The 12,451-nt window shown below is 44.1% G+C and overlaps 2 protein-coding genes across 2 annotated transcripts; both read left to right on the top strand.

Annotated features, from left to right (window-relative positions):
- Positions 1 to 978: 978 nt before the first annotated feature.
- On the top strand, positions 979 to 2,284 carry LOC110909274 (dehydration-responsive element-binding protein 3). The gene is made up of 2 exons (XM_022154308.2): positions 979 to 1,388; positions 1,839 to 2,284. Exons 1-2 carry the CDS (start codon positions 1,103 to 1,105, stop codon positions 2,186 to 2,188), a joined length of 636 nt encoding a protein of 211 aa, XP_022010000.1. The 5' UTR covers positions 979 to 1,102; the 3' UTR covers positions 2,189 to 2,284.
- Positions 2,285 to 3,656: 1,372 nt separating this feature from the next.
- On the top strand, positions 3,657 to 6,446 carry LOC110909281. Its single transcript, XM_022154315.2, has 2 exons — positions 3,657 to 5,703; positions 5,804 to 6,446. The coding sequence occupies exons 1-2, from the start codon at positions 4,233 to 4,235 to the stop codon at positions 6,295 to 6,297; spliced, it is 1,965 nt and encodes a 654-aa protein (XP_022010007.1). The 5' UTR covers positions 3,657 to 4,232; the 3' UTR covers positions 6,298 to 6,446.
- The last annotated feature ends 6,005 nt before the right edge of the window (positions 6,447 to 12,451 follow it).

The raw sequence follows: 12,451 nt of genomic DNA, 5'->3' as shown, positions 1-12,451 counted from the left end.
CTATACACCAATTCAGGAGGAAACTCAATAAATATGGGAAAACCCCTCTTGTGGGAATCGAACTCAGGACCTATTGGTTCCAAAACCTTATTCCACCCTCAAAATGCCACTAGGTTATAAAGCCATGGGCATATAGCAACTTAGTTTGGGTAAATGGGTTACGCTTCTAACATTTATTATAATTTTAATAGTTGTAAGTTTTAAACAAACTCAATATACTATTTGTTATATTTTTAATAATTTTAATACTTTTAAGTTTTAAACAAACTCAATATATAATTTGTTATATTTTTAATAATTTTAATAGTTTTAAGTTTTAAACAAACTCAATATACTATTTGTTATATTTTTAAGTTAATATAGCATATTATTGTATACGAGTTTATTTATTCAGGCACGTATCGTCTAATATCATTCTATTCCCAAACACATAAAGATTTTTAAAACTAACCTCTTCCGACCATTCCCGGTTATATACCCGAATACTCGTCTCGTTACCCTAACCAAATATTTTAGGTCTCAGATTGTTTCCTCGAGTCTAGTTTTTTTTTTTTTTTTTTCAATCTCAAACCCTAAACCTCAACAGATTCTTAAAGGGTATACATGTAATCCATTTCCCTGTACCTAATGCGTATTTTTATATTTTAACAAGATTTTGAAGTTTAAACCTTAACTAATCAAATTAAATTAAACGTAACATAACCAAACAAGGGTCGATAGTGTTGAAATATTCAACGGCGTAACGGGCAAAAAATAAAGAAAAAGAAAACAAACATGTCGGCTGTCCTGTCCCAACGGACATTTATTTTGAAATTGATAAATCTAAAATATCATAATATTTTTGTTTGAATTATTGGACTCCATTATGTGAGGGTTCCACAACACTTACGACACGTGTAAACCCATTTTTTAATATATTTTTCAATTAAATAATTAATATTAATAATACCACTATAAGTATAAAGCCTTTTTATATAAACATTTGTGTCATACATACTCATTTCCATTTCCTTTATCAAAACAAAACTACATTATTCCTCCGTACCGTTATATCATTTCCCTACATTATATAGTATAAAGTTAGTAGCTAACGGCTTCATCAATGGCTGCCATTTCTCGAAAACCCGATGTGCAAACGGTGCCCGCTACGCCACACAAGGGGGTCGTCGACGATCAGCCAGTGCCCGAGAACTCCAAGAATAAGAAAAGAAACCGGAAAGATGTGAGCTACAAACACCCGGTTTTTAGGGGAGTTAGAATGCGGAGTTGGGGGAAATGGGTGTCTGAGATCCGACAACCACGAAAGAAGTCCCGCATTTGGCTTGGAACCTTTTCGACGGCTGAGATGGCCGCCAAAGCTCACGATGTCGCCGCCTTATCGATCAAAGGTAATGAGTTAATGAAGTCATGTATATGACTGATTACTTGTTTCAAAAATAAAAGATAATTATAAATAAAAGAGTTAAAATGGCCTATTTCAGGTTCTAACCAGACTGAATTGTCAACTTAAAAGAGTAACTTATAAATACCTATTCTTTTTCTAAGTAAAATTTGATGACAACCTTACCTTTTTAAAACATTATTTTTCTAATGAAGTATATTATTATTATTAAATAAATATCTTTATTTAAGTTTTTTTTAGAAAAATTTAATATATCATTTTATAATCATTTACTTCTTCTTAATGTCATAATCAAATAATAATAAATAAATAGAAAAAAAATATTTATTTATCTTTTACTCATTATTTTTTATTTACCTTATCTCTTTTCATTCATTAAGAATGTTGTTTTTGATATTCTATTGATGTTATGTTTTCTTTTATATTTCTTAAAAAGGTAATTCTGCTATTCTCAACTTCCCTGAACTCAAAGATTCATTACCTCGTCCCGTTTCTCTTTCTCCACGCCACGTTCAAGAAGCGGCCGCAAAAGCAGCCAGCATGTTAGAGTTCGCCAGAACTCCAACGCCACCAACACAACCACCGTTGACCGAGTCAAACCCGGTGGATGAACTTGGTGAGATCACTGAGTTACCGAGTTTAGATGGGAATGAGTTGGTGATGGTTGACTCAGTGGACCAATGGGTGTATCCATCATGGGAAGTGGCTGACATTGATGGTTTTTTAGAATATGTTTCCTATCAAATGGCGGATAACTGCAACACTCAACTAATATTGGATTGCTAGAATACTACTTATTATTGGTGTACTATAAGTTATACGATATATACTTTTTATACTGTAAAATATAAAGATATATGTTAACTTTCTTTTTCCTTTTTTTATGTATGACTATTTGTATATAAATAAATGGTAACTATATTATATAAACAAATAACTTAGAATTGCGTTTTCTACTGGACTAACCGATGACTGACTGTGGTTTCAATTTTGGTCGAGGATAATAGCCGAACCGACCGAACCATGCATACCACAATGAACAAAATTAATCGATGATTTCGCTTATGAAGTATATTCACCGCAATGATACTACAATAAATATTATACAAAAAAAAAAACATTTATTTTAGAAATGCGCTTGTAATTGGAAGGAAAAAAAATGTACTCTACGTCATGAAAAGGCTCCTTTCTATGCAACATTTGATAAAAATAAATTTAAAAAAAAGATTAGGCTCCCCTTGATGTAACATTTGATGAAATTAAAAAATAGGCTCTTGATGTAACATTTTTGTACATAATATGAAGACTCAAGAACCAGTTGGGACGAACTAGTCAGAGTATGGCTTCAGATGATCCAGCAAAAATCCTGCAAGATCACAACAGACAAGCACACCGTTAGCCTCGTCACAGGGAGGGGGGCCTCTCTGTGACCAAGCTCGGGCGTGAGAATAAGTATTTGTGAGGAGTGAATAAGTCAGGGAGAGAGAGAATAGCGATTACCCCCTTGCTGGAGACCTTGGCGGGGTATTTATATCTTTTGGGTGTGCTGACGTGGCGAGTTAGTTAGGGTCGGACCAGTCGTTATCATGGCAGTTATGGAGGTGGGACCCAGTTAGTTACGTCGGATCATCGGAGTGTCCGGTTCGTTCCGTGGCACAGGGGCCTGGTCCGGTCCGGTTAGGGACGTATCCTCATCAAGTCCCCCTAGTTCGTAATGTTTGTTTAGCAAAAGTTTCGAACTATTTGTCGCAGTTATTCCGGTATTCGTGACCCTCTGTTTGGCGGCCGTTTTGTTAATTTTAAATTTTGAAATTGGGCGGTGACCTGGGATTGGTGACCGTCAGTCGTTTTAACTTTTTTACCCGATGTGACGGTTGGTGCGCGTCAGTTGTCATGACGTGTCGCCATTTGATTGGTCCCTTGAGGCGGTTTCACATCCCTATAAAGGGGAAAAGGTAATTTTCTCCGATTTCACTTTACATCCTTTTACCCTCTTCACTTTCTTCTTCTTTCTTCGTCTATATTCGGCGATAAACACGATTCCCCTGCTCAGGTTAGTAAGCTTTGTCTTTCTTTGTTATGGCGAATAAGAGTAATCTCTCTGCTTGTTTTAACGTCTTGACTCAAAAAGGGTTAGACTGGTATGTGGAGAGTTATGCGGTTCCTAAATCGCTAAACCATGTACTTCCGAAAAAGGATACACCTATTTACCCTTTCGTTCCAGGGAAGATTGGGATTTATACTCGTTTTTTTGATTACTGTAACTGTCGTCTGCCTCTGACGAAATTTCTGGTTGAGGTGTTACTTTTTCACGAAGTACACTTGACTCAGGTGAATCCTTTTGGCCTTGCCAAGATTAGCCATTTCGAGTTGGCTTGTCGTAGCTTAGAATCCGAGCCGGATTTGGATGTGTTCCGGGCCTTCTATAAGCTGAATCGATCCGGAAACTGGTATACCTTTGAGGTTAGGGATAAGAATTCGTGCTGTTATACATGGATCACTACGAGCTTAAAGGACTGGAAAGACCGCTTCTTCCTAGTTGACGATCGGTGCGTTCCAGAGTTCATGGTGTGGAGGATAAAAAAGTCGAAGCTGCCGCCTCCTCTTCCGGAGGATTTCTCGTACAACAAGAAACTGTACGCCGATTTGGTAAAAGAGGCCGGACGCATACAGAAATATCCGGAACACATCCTCGTCATGGGTCGGATTAGCACGATGTGGTCCGAACCGGAGTGGTATCCTACCCTTCGGTGGAACAAAGAGGGTTAGTTGTGCGGCGCTCCTTGTACCTTTATATGTTGCTTATTTGTCCTGAAAACTTTTTTTGTATATGTTAGTAGATATTGCTTATTGTTTGTCTTCTTGTGCAGTTATGGGTTTGAAGGAGGCGCTTAGATTGAAGTCTTTTTATTCGAAAGAGTTGGATGTTCGTGCTACCAAGACTCCGAAGGGTGAGACCCCGTACTTACAACTTGTGCAACAGAATCTTTATCCGATTCGCACACCGGAGGCTCCTGGTGATCAAGGTGGTTCGGGTTCGGTCCCTACCTTATTGCCTGTTGCTCAAACTCAGGCAACGGTTGCGGCGGATGATGCTGGAGGTCGGGGAGCCAGTTCGTCGATGACGAAAGGTTCTGGCTCTAAAATTATTATCGAAGATGAGGGGGTCCATCTTTCCGTTGAAGACACCGAGGTTCGTGCTAGTGGTGAGAAAGGAGGGGACGATCAGAACGAGGGTGGAGACATCGGAGGGGATGGTGAAGACGGGGATGAACTGCCTCAGATTGCTTTGAAAAGAAAACGGGCTGCTCCCACCAAATCTGACCCGAAGGCCAGGCAACCGAAAAGGACGAAGGCCGACCTTAAAGTAGTTACACTTGACGATGACGATCATGTTACTGCGTTTTCTACTGCTGGAGGTGTGTTAGAGAATTTGGATGCTCATCTCCACGAGGGCCGCACTCCACGGGATCATCTTCAAACTCCTTTGAGCCCGTTGTCCTTCGGTGAGGGTGGTGCTAGGGTTGTTACGGATTTACGCATCTCCGATCCAAAGAAAGCCGTGCCTTCTCCTTCGGGTAAGTTTACTACGGGAGTTGCATCCTACGTATCTAGGCCGAGTTCTTCGCCGTTTGATGGTGGGGACAGTGTTTCTTCCTCCCCTCTCTGGTATGACACTGAGGCTGTGTTCTTGTCTCGAGAATTAGGTTCTGGTGGTTTTGAGGGCGCGGATGCGGCTAATGCTTTGGAGAAGTACATACCGGAGTGGTCGCTGGTAAATAAGGATAGGATTGTGGATGCCCTTTCGGCCAAGATGTCTTTGTTCCACCTGGGAACTCCTGCGGAGCATTCTTATTACCGCAAGATGAGTGGGCCGGAACTTGGAAATACATTGATGCTGAATCAGGCTCAGTCAAATTCCCTAGTGGTGGAGACGTACAAGCGTTGGGTTGAGTCGGAGTCGCTGTGTCACAAGCTCAAACGTGAGATTGCCAGTTTGAAAGGTGAGGGCGATGTTCGGTCCAAAACAAAACAGGAGCTGGTGTCCCTGCGATCTCAAATCGACCGACTGAAAAGGCAGGTTTCGGAAGCTAAAGAAGTTACTAAGTCTTCTCAAGCTTCGGCCGCGGCGGCCTATGAAGCTCGTGACAAGGCTCTTCAGGATTTAGAGGCCTTTAAGTTGGAGTTTGCTGATTTGGAGAAGAAGTTGACCAGCGTAGAGATGAAGCATGCCGCCGAACTGAAGGAGATGCGGGCATCACATGATCAACTTTTGTCTGATTACCATCGCTTGGTCGACGGTACATTTATAACCTTTTCTTCTGTTTCTCCGTTTTTTTTTATGTCCGTATATGTGTACATTATTATTTATTGACTCTTTTTCACATTGTTTCCTTACAGCTAAAGACGAAGTTGAAAGAGCTCGCGACAGGGAGATCGAGTCACACAAGACAACGATTGATGAAGCAAGAGGGATGTTGGTCCGGTGCGAGCGTGATATGATTGAAGCATACGCGGAACTGTCGGAGCTGAAACTTACCAAACAATGGTTTTTGACAGATGGGGTCGCATGGGTTGTTAAGCTGGTGCATCAGAGCCCCGAATTGGAGAAGGTGGTTGCTGATTTGGTCAACAGTGTTAACGCGGTTGGGGCGAACGAAGGGATAAAGCAAGGTTTCAAAGCCGCGCAGGAACTGATTGGTTCGGCGGAGGAGGTCCCGGGCTACGATGCCGGAGCTCAGAGTGCCCTGGAGGCTGCGGTGAAAGCTTTTGACGAACTCAAAATTTCTGTTCTCGACAAAGTAGCCGATTTGATAGAGGAGCCTTTATCGGTTATTCGGCAGAGAAGCGATCTTCCCATCGTTGGGGATGATGACAATATAGCTCAAGTTTGATGTTGTTTTTCTTTTTTTTTTTTTTGTAACCGTACAATGTGTCTCATCAGTTTGCTTTTTTGTAACCGTACAATGTGTTTCATTAATTTGCTTTGCCCGAAGTACATTTGATCGTTCAATCAAAGATGTATAACTATTTTTGTGTTAAATCTTTTATTTTGACGTAGGTATGTAACATTCGGTTTGCGTCCAAACCTTTGCCATATACTTTAATTTAGCGATCGCACCAAATGGTGGTGCTTCGTCTGCTTAATAGATTTTAATTCTTTTCTGAACTATTTAAGCCTTCTCGATCAGCGCGAGGCATGGGTCATGGCCCGTTCGTGCACATTTATGAATTTCGTTCGAACTTGTATATATGCTTTCTACCTTTACGTTTATAAAGATATAGATCGCTTTATTTATTGTCTCGAGGAAAAAACGTCCCGATTACAAAAGGAAATAAAAAGATATCGGGGCAATACCCTCCCGATTTACATACTGGAATTCAGAAATACTAAAAAAGGTGAACTAGCGATCTTTTTCAACCGTAGCTGGTTGTTTACATAAAACACTTTTTTAAGTGTACCCCATTCCATGTTCGAGGTACTGAGGATCCGTCAAGCCTTTCTAGTACATAGGAGCCCTTCTCACTGGCTTCCTTGATTCGGTATGGACCCTCCCATTTTGGGGTTAGTTTTCCGGGGGTTTCCATACGACTTGCGTCGTTGCTTCGGAGCACGTAGTCTCCGACTTTAAACTTGTAGATTTTCGCCCGTGCATTATAATACTTCTCGATTTTCTTCTTGTACCGAGCCTCTTTGATTGCCGCTATGTTTCGGCGTTCTTCCAGCAAGTCAAGGTTGGACCGGAGCTCTCGCTCGTTTTCTTCCCAATTTTGGTGCCTTTGATTTGGGAGTCCAATCTCAGCCGGGATCACTGCTTCGGTTCCATAAGTCAGGCTGAACGGTGTTTCGCCGTTGCTGGTTTTGTGCAACGTTCGGTGCGCCCACAAGACGTTGGGCAATTCATCCGCCCAACCTTTTCCTTCCTGTCCTAACCTTCTTTTTATGCCATCAACGATGCGTCGATTAATCTGCTCCACTTGCCCGTTGCCTTGGGGGTGAGCAACCGAAGAGAAAACTTGATTGATCTTCAAATTTTCACACCACCGTTTGAAGGGATTTTCCGCAAATTGTTTTGCATTATCGCTTATGATGTAGAGCGGCAGGCCGAATCGGCACACAATCTGCTCCCAGAAAAATCGTGTCACATTATATCCGGAGATCACTGTGAACGGACGAGCTTCTACCCATTTTGTAAAATAATCTACTGCAACCAATAGGTATTGTGCACTTCCACTCGATCTTGGGAAAGGTCCGACTATATCAACGCCCCATTTTTGAAAGGGCCAGGCGGCGGTTACTGGAATCATTTCATTTTTAGCTCGGAGACTAATTGGTGCATGCTTCTGACACTCGTCACATTGCTGGAGCTCTTTAACGGCGCTTTCGTGCATTCCGGGCCAATAGTACCCTGCGTTCTTTACCTTTGTTACTATCATTTTGGGTCCGGCGTGGATGCCACAGATTCCGTAATGTATTTCCCGTATGATGTAATTGGCTTGATCCGGGTCCAAGCATTTTAGCAACGGCCCAAGAAAGGTCTTCCGATATAACCCGCCCTCCTGCATCTGATACTGGAGGGAATTAATCTGAATCTTCCTTGCTTCTGATTTGTCAGTTGGCAGAACATCATGCACCAAATAGTTGATTATCGGTGTCATCCAGTTGTGTGGTGGAGTTTCGACCTGCATCACTTGTTGGGTTGCGATCGATGGCGTAGCTAAAACTTCCACTCTTACGTCTTTAGCCAAGTGGCTGAATGACACTGATGCCAGCTTGCTCAATGCGTCCGCCTTTTTGTTTTTGCTGCGGGGGACGTGTTCGACTCTGCATGCTTCGAATTGAGCCATCGTCTGTTTTACCTGCTCGAGGTATTCGATCATGTTCGCTTCTCTTGCTTCGTACTCTCCGTTTACTTGATTCGCTACGAGTAGTGAGTCCACATGAGCTATAACGTTTTTTGCTCCGACTTTTTGTGCAAGGCGGAGACCGGCTAGGAGAGCTTCGTACTCGGCTTCGTTGTTTGAACTTTTAAACTCAAGCCGCAGCGCGTATGTTATATCCGTTCCGTCTGGATCGGTGAGAATTAGACCCGCTCCTGATCCTTCGGCGCTAGAGGCGCCATCGGTATACAAAGACCACGGTTTCTCTGGAGCTTTATCTTCTTCTTCGGTTCCTTTTTCTTCCGGTATTTCGACCAGAAAGTCCGCTATCACTTGCCCCTTCAATGGTCCCTTCGTTCGGAAAGTAATGTTGAAAGCGCCCAACTCAATTGCCCATTTCGCCATTCGGCCTGACACCTCGGGCCGTCGGAGGACGTGTTGGATTTTTTGATCCGTTCGCACCTCAATTGGATGGGCCTGAAAGTATCGGCGGAGCCTTCTTGAAGCGTGGACTAAAGCCAAGGCTAATTTCTCCAAGTTTGAATATCTGGTTTCATAGTCTTTTAGCGTTCGACTTACGTAGTAAATGGGAATTTGTTTTCCGGTTCGGTGGGCAACTAATACCGCGCTAATGGCCCCGAGCGATGCAGCTAGGTATACCGTCAATACCTCATCTTCTTCTGGTACGGTGAGAGTTGGTAAGGTGCCCAAGCATTTTTTAAGTTCTTCGAAAGCTCTTGTAGCCTCTTCCGTCCATTTAAACTCTGATCTAAAACTCTTTCGGAGAACGTCCATGAACGGTAACGATCGGTCTGCAGCCTTCGACAAAAAACGGTGGAGAGCGGCCAGTCGTCCGTTTAAGGATTGGATTTCTTTGACTGATGCCGGGGGCTTCATTGTAAGGACAGCGTCGATTTTGTCAGGGTTGGCTCGTAAGCCTTTTGACCCGACCATGACTCCGAGAAACTTGCCTTCCTCCACCCCGAATGTACATTTCTTCGGGTTTAATTTCATATTGATGCTTCGGAGTCGGGTGAATGTTTCGAGTATATCTTTTATCATAGCGGCTTCATCATGACTTTTTATCACAATGTCATCGACGTACACCTCAACGTTTCGTTCAATCTGATCTTTAAAAGCTTTGTTCATCAAACGCTGGTACGTGGCACCGGCGTTTTTCAAGCCGAATGGCATTTTGGTGAAACAGAACACCCCTTCATTGGTGACGAAAGCCGTCTTGTCCTCGTCTTCGACCGCCATCTGTATTTGATGATAGCCTTTATATGCGTCCAGAAAGCATTTTAACCTGAATGTCGCAACGGAGTCAATTTTCTCGTCGATCTCCGGGAGAGGAAAACAGTCTTTCGGGCACGCATTGTTTAGATCGGTGAAGTCGATGCACATTCTCCATGAGTTGTCCTTTTTTCGTACCATAACGGGGTTTGAAACCCATGTCTGGTACCGAACCTCCCGAATGATTCCTGCGTCGAGAAGGCTTTTGACATCTTTTGCAATGGCTCTTGCTCGATCTGGTGCCATGTGTCTCTTTCTTTGCGTTATTGGTTTAACTGAATCTTTTACGTTTAGGTGGTGCTGTGCCATCGACCTGGGGACTCCGTGCATATCAGAAGGCTTCCACGCAAAGACATCTATCGAGTTGCTTAGTAACTCCCATAAAAGTTTCTTCGTTCGCTTCGGGAGTTGAGCGCCGATAGCCACTTGTTGTTCGGGGAAATCTGGGTTGATTGCCCATAGCTCCGTAGGTACCTCGGACTTCTTAGAACTTGTTTCGGCCGTATGTCTTACTTCGGCGACCAATGAATTTGATTCTGAACAGATGGTTGCAACTCCGGCTTCGGTAGGGAACTTAATAGCTCCGTGTATCGTCGAACTGATTGCTCCAAGAGCTCGTAATCCGGGGCGTCCCAGTATTATGACGTGAGAAGAATGAGTTCGAACAACAAGAAAAGTTAATGGCACCGTTCGGCTTTTGCTACCGTCTTTGAACGTGGTTGGAAGAGTGATTTGCCCTATCGGACGGACTACCTCCCCTGAGAAGCTTATCAGTGGGGTAGATACTTCGATTAGCTTCCTTTTTGTTTGGGGATTCAACTGCTGAAAACACTGGATGTACATGATCTCAAAGGCGCTTCCCCCATCTACGTAAATACGCCGAACCATGTGCCCGGCGACGACAGCTGAAATGGTGATCGGTCCGTCCCGAGCGTCTTCGGGGTCGATCGGGGGGAAATACATTGGCTGAAGCATCCATGCTGCCATATGCTGGTTCGACCGTTTAATTCCTCTCGGTTCTGCTGACCGGATCATATTGATTCCTGGTTCGGTGTTCGGATTGTCAACTGCTGTTGCTGGCTTCTTTCCATCTTTTACTTCTTTTACGAGATGCGAAAGTTTACCGGATCGAACGGCCTTTTCAATTTCTTGCTTTAAAGCCCAACATTCATCAGTTGTGTGGCCTTTGTCTCGGTGATATTCACAATACTTCTTGGAGTGCTTATCCGAAGTGGGCCGCTGCTTTGACGGCGTGGGGAATCGGGTATTTTCTGTCCTGAGGATCTCGCTCGGTGATTTTGATAATTCAGAGAAGCTGTTAAATCGCACGTTTCCTGTCCGGAAACTGCTTCGATCGGGCTTTTGATACGGACCACGGTTTTTGCTCCAATTACTGCTCCTATCCTTTGGTGGCGACGCGTTCCGTCTCCACGACGTGGTTCGAGCTTTTGAACTCCTGGCATTTGCTTCGTTTGGTTGGCCGCAAGCACTCTTCCCCCGAACAAAAGCTCGGGCCCGTTCCATGAGTATCTCCATGGTTTTTGGGAGATCTTCGTGAAGTTTTTCTACCAATTGATTGTTGCGTACACCGTGACAGAATCCCGACACTCGGAGCTGGTCTACTGCCCCACTTATCTGCATACTTTCTCGGTTGAAACGGTCTATAAAATCTTCCACCGACTCTCCATCGCGGCGCTTGATGTGGTGTACCTCGGTAATATCCTTCTTGCAGCGACGCTGCTGGCAAAAGTTTTGCAGGAATATACGTCGGAAGTCTTCGAAATGATCAATCGATCCCTCTGGCAACCCATCGAACCAAACTCTAGCCGACCCGGTGAGAGTTTGGGCGAACATGAGACACCATGCCGGCATCGGCCATTGTTCGACCTTAGCCGCTCCGGCAAACGCGAACATGTGGTCGTCCGGGTCGGACGTTCCATCGTAAAATTTTAATGTGGGAGGCATCTTTAGCTTAGCTGGGAGTGGAGCATTGACAATCCGTAGCGTGAACTTCGACTGCGAAGTCATAGACGTGGGATGATATGGCATGAACAGCTCTTGGTCTTGGGGGTTTAAACCCAGAGATCCCTGGAGAAACAGGTCATTTAGACCGTTATTCATTGGAGCACTTGCGATGGAGGAGAATTGTGCGACATGTGATATAGAAGTAGGGATCATAGAACTTACCAAAGATCCAGAAGCGAAAGGACCGACGGAGACAGGGTTTCCTCCTGAATAAGAATTGGTAAACAAGTTCGTTCGGAGACTTTGCAGCATCTCGTCCCTTTGCTGCTGCTGCTGTAACTGCCGTAACAGATCGACATTCCTTAAGAGGAAAGTGTTGTCGAAATGCGGTAGTGGCGTGACGACTGGAGCGGTAACAGACAGTGTGGTGATAGAGCTTCCACCCACAACGTTTGCAGCTGGAGGAGCGGATGCAGAGCCCATCGAGGCTGCTGAAGCGACAGCTGCTGCTGGGGCGATTGTGGAATTAACGTTCCCTTCCCATATGTCACTGTAACGTGGGAAAGAACCGGCCGAGGTTACTGTTGGTAACTCTGCCATGACTTCGAAAAAATGAGAGTGACGAAATGAATTATGTGAATTCGAGGGGATGGCGCCACTGAAGACTCAAGAACCAGTTGGGACGAACTAGTCAGAGTATGGCTTCAGATGATCCAGCAAAAATCCTGCAAGATCACAACAGACAAGCACACCGTTAGCCTCGTCACAGGGAGGGGGGCCTCTCTGTGACCAAGCTCGGGCGTGAGAATAAGTATTTGTGAGGAGTGAATAAGTCAGGGAGAGAGAGAATAGCGATTACCCCCTTGCTGGAGACCTTGGCGGGGTATTTATATCTTTTGGGTGTGCTGA

The sequence above is a fragment of the Helianthus annuus genome, chromosome 2 (genome assembly GCF_002127325.2).
Source record: "Helianthus annuus cultivar XRQ/B chromosome 2, HanXRQr2.0-SUNRISE, whole genome shotgun sequence".
NCBI lineage: Eukaryota > Viridiplantae > Streptophyta > Magnoliopsida > Asterales > Asteraceae > Helianthus > Helianthus annuus.
Note: the sequence above shows the minus strand (reverse complement) of the source record. Positions and strands in the feature narration are given on the sequence as shown.